At 35.9% G+C, this 7,573-nt stretch overlaps 1 protein-coding gene across 1 annotated transcript in view; it reads right to left on the bottom strand.

Annotated features, from left to right (window-relative positions):
• Window positions 1–275: 275 nt before the first annotated feature.
• Window positions 276–7,573, bottom strand: part of DKK2 (dickkopf WNT signaling pathway inhibitor 2) — a 186,561-nt gene continuing 179,263 nt past the window's right edge. Inside the window, exons 3-4 of the mRNA XM_006881107.1 lie at window positions 5,591–5,746; window positions 276–546 (exon numbers count right to left, since the gene is read on the bottom strand). Coding sequence (XP_006881169.1) covers window positions 296–546; window positions 5,591–5,746 — 407 coding nt within the window. The 3' untranslated portion in view covers window positions 276–295. The remainder of the gene's footprint in view (window positions 547–5,590; window positions 5,747–7,573) is intronic.

The following is a 7,573-nucleotide window of genomic DNA, read 5'->3' as shown; positions in this document are numbered from 1 at the left end:
AGTCACATGGTCTTCATTAGTCATTTCCACTGTGTGCTTTTTATATTTCCAACAAAGGTATTTCCACAAATGTGTACACTATTTACATAAACAAGTTGCATAATGGAAACACATTAGTGGCATTGCATTTGTCACACATTGTCAACCACTCCATCTTTTTCTCTATGACCTATATTCTTATCAGACACCTCATTCTAGCCATTTTTATGAGTTCCAGGCCTTACTTTCCACCATGCTATAATGCATTAAATACACGAATTCACAGTCAGCTAGTTATGATTTCCCCCACTGGTTATCAGATTTTCTGACACACGTGAAGTCTGGCTTTGGAGGAGTAGGTGGCATCTTTCCATACTTTGCAGGAAAGGCCTTTAGCGCAGTCACATCGCTGGAAAATTTCCAGCCCATGAGAGCCCTTCTTTCGCTGTTTGGTACAGACTTCCCCTTGATGGAGGACTGGCTTGCAGATTTTGGTCCAGAAGTGACGGGCACAGCAAAACCCTTCAATGCAGTCTGTTGATCGTAGACAGGGGTCTCCTTCATGCCCTAGAGAGATTATACAAGAGATATGATCATGACTATCTAGGACGGATTCTGTTTTGTAATAAAAGGCAAACAAAATGGGGAAGATCTGGTGAGGATCTGAAAAGACAGGGTAATGGTGGACATAGTTCAGTGGTGGTTGATTTTATAAAACATAATGAGTGGAAAGGAAATGGGAAAGATACGGTGTGAAACACAATGTATATAAACTTTGTAAATAAACCAGTATTTTAAAAAAATCATAACAAATGGGAGTGATTGCAGGAAACACAATATGAATGAAGGGTACTGTGAAACACAATGTATACACACTTTGTAAGAAAACCAATATAAAATAAAACATTTAAAAAATGTTTATCTTCCAAAATTTTACCATTTATTATAGAAAAGTCTTAGATTTACATCAGCTGGCTGGCTCCTCCTCTGCTCTTTTAACTTTATTATTGCTTATTTTCCTTATTTGGGATGTGAATATCATGTTTAAAAAATAACATGATTGTTCATATTCTCCTTATATAGTCATGGTTTTAATCTTTTAGATATCTTCCTAATCACTCCTGATATTGTTGAGTAAAAAAGTAAAATTAAAACAATTGCTTTCAAATGAAATAATTTGTACCTTCCTCCTTCAAAGGAGGTCTTAATTTTTTTAAACACTTTCATTCAAGAGAAGGTGGAAATTATCAAGAATTTCTAATTCCACGTGGCAGTTAGAGTTCAACAAAGTCAACAACAGTTCTGACTTCTAAAACAGCTTTGATCCCACAGAAAGTTGTAGATCTGGACCAAAAACTGAGGAAGCAACTCACAAACTGAAATCAGTCAGAAGTCACTATCATATTCTTGCTGGACAGGGATTGTTAGAAACCAGCAGTTGGAATTGGTAGTCAAGACTAGAATCTGTAGCAGACTATTTTAACATAAGCTGAATCTATGAAGAGACTGTCAAATTTTCTTCTTGGGGAAGTCAAAGTGGAGGGACAGACTGGCTTATTCCTTGCTGCTGTGTTTTACTCTCCAACCAGGACCACATCCAGCCAGTAGACATCTGAGAGGGAGTCTGGGTGATAATATCCATTAAGATTGGATCAAATCTAGCATGACCTTGTAAACTTTCACTCAAATTAAAAAAAAAAAAAAACAACCATTGACTTTGTACAGAAGAGAAAAGGCAATGGATTGGAAGATCAATAGACACAGGGTCATCCCAGAGACCAATATTAAAACTGAAACAGAACTAAAAACATTTTGAGGCACAAACATGAGCATTTAAGAAAAAATGAAACGTGTTAAGGCAGCCAATAGCACACAGACATCAGGGTTGGAGGAATCTGTGGTCTGCATTAAATTTGATTTAGCAAATTTCTCTTGTAAATTGATATATAACAAACATTTTAGACCTCTTAGGTCATATAGTCTTTGGTGCAGACTTAACTCTTCTTATATTTTGCTAAATCAGCCATCAACAATACATTAATGAAAGGGCTTTTCTGCATACCACTAGGAGTCTTTGGATGGTACAATTGGTAAACAAGACAAGTTGCTAAATAAAATAATGGAGATGCTAATCCTATCCATATGTACCTCAGAAGAAAGGTATTAACAATCTATTTCTGGAAACCCTATGAAACACAATTCTACTCTGATACATATGAGTCATAGCTAGTCAGAACTGACTTGAGGAAACAGACATGACACGGGGAGGGGAGAATAAAACACAACACACACACACACACACAAAGGGGGGAAAAAAACCAAACAAAACAAAAATCACCAACCAAAACCAAAACCCAACCCACCCAAACATTTGTTACAACAATGAAAAGGGAATAGAAAGAAATCAAGTAACTGAATGAAGTAGGCTGTAAGGCCATAGTTGCCCAGCATTGTGATGCTGGGAAGGGTAGAGGGTTGGTGAAGGAGAGGAAGACCCTCAATCAGGTGGATTGACACTGTGACTGATGCAATGGGCTCTTGTGTGGCAGGAAGTGTGAAGATGAAACAGGGTAGGACCAGATTCAGTTCTTTTGTTCATAGGATCACTATTGAGTTGTACTCAATTTGATGGCATTTTACAACAACATCTATCAAATACATATTGAAGTTCTTGTGTGTCATCAAGTAGGAAACAAAGAGCTGGCCTTCCAGAGGGTTTTCAGAGGTTGTAAATAGCACAGGAGGATATTGTCTGTCTTCTTACCACAGAGCAGTGGTAGATTTGAACCACTTGCTTTTGGGTTGGAAGCACAATTCCTTACAAACTACACCACAGCTCACTACTTATATTTAAGTAAATAAGTATAATAAATGTTTTTGAACTTAGTGTGATTGAAGTAGGGAATGTAGAAGAAAGAGAATTTCAGGAAGTATAAACAAAAATAATTGAAATAATTTGCCAATACCTCTTTAACACTATTCATGTGATGATTAGAAGTCCAGGTCCGACTAGTATGTGGTAAGGGATGCAGTAAGACAGGAAAAAAAGAAGGAATATTTCTATGGCTGAAGAAATACAGTGTTTAAGATGTAAATCACTTTTCTAATTGTAGAATTTACCAGAGCTTTCAGTATGCTAATATTTATTGTAAATTTTAAAAGCAGAGGAATGACTTATTATATAATCATTTTACCACCAAACACCCTAGTTCATAGGACATCCTAAAATAGCAGTATTCCACAGGCTACAAGTGGAGAAAACTTCCTTGAAAGCACACACCATTCCTTAAGCTAAATATGTTCACGCTTTTAAAAATTTTAGTATAAAAAATCTCCCTCCAAGTTCCCCCCACCCCTCAAAAAATAAAAACCTTGCTATCAGTCTATTCTGACCTATAATGACACTTCATAGTGTTCTGAGGCTGTAAATGTTTTTCCCCCAATTTGTTTTTCTTTTATATTGCTTTGCATACAAAATTTTAAATTTGTATACATTCATATGCATTCATATTGTTTCATATGATCATTCCCATACATTGTGTCTTTTTTTTCTCCCCATGTCGACACCATTCTGCTTTTATGTCACTGAGGTTTTACTCACAGGCTGTTTTCACTCTATTAGCAAATTTATACAGACATTTCTTTTTTTTTCTTTGCCTTCTACTAGTTTATTTTACATTGTGTCTTATAAAACATATCATCTATCATCATTGATATATTCCTACTCTTATCCCATCTTTTTCAGATCAACACTGGATCTTTCCTAACCCCTTTTCCCCTTCCCTCTACCCACCACATTTGTGTATGCTATAAATCTTAATGAGAGTTGTTGTTGTGTGCCATTAAGTAGGAGCTAACTCAAAGCTAACCCTCAAGAGGGTTTTCAGAGGCAGCAAATTGTACAAAAGAACAGTGCTCATCTTTCTCCCACAAAGGAGCTAGTGGATTTGAGCTCCATGCCTTTAGGATTGCAGCACAAATTTTATCCACTAGACCATCAGTGTTCCCTAATGGGAGCAGACTACCTATCTTTTTCCTTTGGAGAAACTAGTGGTTTCTAAATGACCATCCAATGCATTAACAACCCAATACGTAATCATTATGTCACACGGGATCCTTATTAGTGAAGTTTCCCAAGTATTTTGATGGCAGGAAAGATATTGCATGCCTAATTACAATTTCACTGTAAATCAGTTATTTGGTAAATTACATGACCTATTTGTTTAGTAAATTTTCTGAATCTGCAGAAATAAAAAGTAGAACAATGTAAAACCAAAAAAGCTAAACTTGAAAAGCTAACTGATCCATCACCACAGCATCCCTTTCTGATTTATTTTTCACAATGCTTTATCACTTGTGAGGTGACAGAATGCTTGAATAGAAAAATTCTTACAAATTCAAAGTAAGAAAATCTCACTGTCCATCAGAGTAGTGAAATTCTCTTGAGATAAAGATTTTCAAAAATTTAAGATCTCTTTTTGTTTGGAGAAAGTAAGGAAGTCTTGAAGGACTTACTGAACAAGATTAAAGACTATATCCTCCAATAAGGATTATTGTTCAATGTCAAGAAAACCTAAATCCTTACAATTAGACTCATAAACAAAACCATAATAGATTAAGAAAAGATTGAGGTTGTACAATATTTCATCTTACTTTGATCCAAAGTTAGTCCCATGAGGGCAACAGTCAAGAAATCAAAACATGCATTGCATTGGGAAAAAAATCTGTCATCAAGGACCTCATTAAAGTATCAAAGAGTAATTATTTCAGTTTAAGAATCAGGTGAACCTAACCCAAATAATGATATTTTCAATTGCTTCTTATGCATGAGAAAGTTGAACAATGAATGAGGTAGACCAAGGAAGAATCCATGCCTTTGAATTGTGGCACTGGTTAAAAGGAATAAACATATTCCTCCAAATCTAGCTTGGAAGAAGTGTAGTTTGGGTGCTTGTTAGAAGGAAAGATGGTGAAACTTCATCTCAGATAATCTGAGTATGTTTTCAGGAATAGCCAATCCTTGGTAAAATGCAATAATTGGACAAGGGGAGGGTTCAAAGAAAGAGAGGAAAACCCCAACAATAACTAGAAGGATGGGCTTGAACATGGCAGAGATCATGAGAATGGTGCAGGAGAAGCAAGGTTTTGATCTTTTGTTTACAAAAGATAGAGTTGCTTTAAGTCATGGTGGACTTAATGGTGCCTAGAATGGGCTATTCCTTAGAGAGGGACATGATTCCTGGAAAGGCAGAGAGTTGGCAAAGGAAAGAAAGACCCTTGACCAGGTGGATTGACACAGTGACTGCCACAATGGGCACTAATATATCAGGAATGTGAGGATGACACAGGATAGGACAGGGTTTAGATAGGTTGTTTAAAGGGTTGCTATGGGGTCATATTCAACTCAATGACACCTAACAACAACAACAACAATAACAACATGGTATGGTTAGTATACTTAAAAGTATGAATTAATAAATCCAATAAAACTCTTGCTAATGTACCTTCTTTGTCATTTGCCCCCTAAAATCAGTGGAAGTAATTACTTTTGTTTTATTCTTCTTTAAACAATAAAGAAATAAATAAAACTTAAAAATACAGACACTCCTACCTTTTATGTGTGAAACCTTAGAATGTGGTCTTCCTAGATTCTGCCATCCCAAATCGTGGTTTGAATAGTGACCATGATTTCGATCTCTGTGCCGAGTGCCATCCAGAGCTGGGATGTGTGGAGTAAGGATACTCTCAGTGACTGGGATGCAGATACCTGGAGGTGGTCAAAGGTGCAATTAAATTACTTACATTCTGAGGAGCGTGATACTTATCAAAGTATTCTCTCATGAAGTACAAAGCTATTAATTCATGCATTCACTTAAGTGTTTACTGAGATAGCTTTGCTTATATAGATACCATTATTTGGCTTTGGAGCCAAGATTAAGTGAATTCGAGCAAAACAGGAATCAAAGCAGAGATACCTTCATTGAGGTGTGATGAAAACATCTAAAGTTCTTGTAATATTAAAGTAGTAAATAACAAAGTTGTAAAAAGTAAAACAACTCTATGGAACAAAGTTCTACTCTAATAACACGGGTTATCATGATTCAGAGGAGAGTTGATGATGATTACTTTGGTTCTGTTGTGTTTGTTTTTAAACTATTTTTTTAAATTATATTTTACATTAGTTTGCTTACAAACTTTGTACACATAGCGTTTCACACTTATCTTCATCCACATTGTGTTTCATACAATCATTCCCATACATTATGTTTTATAAAATTAATCACGATTGGACCTTGTTCATCATTACCCTATAATTTCAGGTGCCTTCTGGATCCCTCCCCTTTCCTTCACCACCTACCTCCATCCACCAAATTGGGCAATGCTATGATTTTGCCCTTACCCATCCTCATCCCTCTGCTCTGACTCTTTTTCCACTCAGTTCTCCATAGATGTTATACTAGACATGCTTCTATTTTTACAAGTATAGTCTTATGCAGTATTTGTCCTTATAAGGCTGAGTTAAATGAATTATTTTAAAATGATCTGGCCAGAGATTTTTTTCCCCTTAGGGATTCAGTTGTTCTTTTTAATTAATAATGCCCATCTTAGTGTATTCTAGAGACATCTCTAATGATGTGAGGTCTCCCTTCATTCACTGCCTGCCCGAGATATTCATAATAGGGCGAGGACATCAGTTTATTGACTAAGGTGCACTTGACTCAAACAATGGCCTTTTCGATTGTTTTGCTAAATATTAGAAAGTTGGACAGCAAATAAGGAATACCAAAGAAGAACTGGTGTTTTTTTAACTGTGGCATTGGCAAAGAGAATTCAATATACTCAGAGGAGGAAACAGCACTGGCAAAATGTGAGCTTAATTGTTTTGTTTTGTGTAATTGATCATCTTCTGACGTAATGTATTTTTCATCATTTGTCTGTGACTCTTCGTTTCTCTTCATTAATACTGAATTGTCAGCCTGTAAATACATGGAGATTTATTGAAGTCATACTTATTGAAAGGTTGATTGATAAAGTCCTGTGTCTCTTTTTGAAGAACCAGTCACTTCATTACCATATGACCATTAAAAGAATAAAAATATAAAACTAAAAATAGCACTCACAATTACATTCCTTCTTTGGCTATTTTGACGATTTGTTTATGTGTTTAGTGGGAGAGGAAACACACCGTCACTTGTTTGTAACACTTAATATGATAACATCGTGCTATATTTGTGTGTCAAATTGATTCAGTTTAATATCAATCCCACAGGTCAGAGCAAGATGGTCCTATAGGACTTCTATGTTGTAATATTTGTGGGGTAGCTCATGCGTCCTAGAGGTAAGAAGTTGCACTATCAACCCAATGGCAGGCTGTTCAAATATACCAACTCTTCTGCAAAAGGAAAAACTATTAATCTCCTCCTACACAATATACAGCCACTGAAAACCCACTATAGGGAATCTATTAGCCAGTTCTAACTTGATGGCACATAGCAACAATAATCTTTATAAAAACAGATTGATGGCTTTTCCCTCCTCTGGAATTAGTGTTGGATTATAATTAATGACCTTTCTTTTTTTTTCACGTTTTTTT

Source organism: Elephantulus edwardii, unplaced genomic scaffold (genome assembly GCF_000299155.1).
Source record: "Elephantulus edwardii isolate Elephantulus edwardi_28Jun2011 unplaced genomic scaffold, EleEdw1.0 scaffold00012, whole genome shotgun sequence".
Lineage (NCBI taxonomy): Eukaryota > Metazoa > Chordata > Mammalia > Macroscelidea > Macroscelididae > Elephantulus > Elephantulus edwardii.
This window is presented reverse-complemented; position numbering and strand designations above follow the sequence as displayed.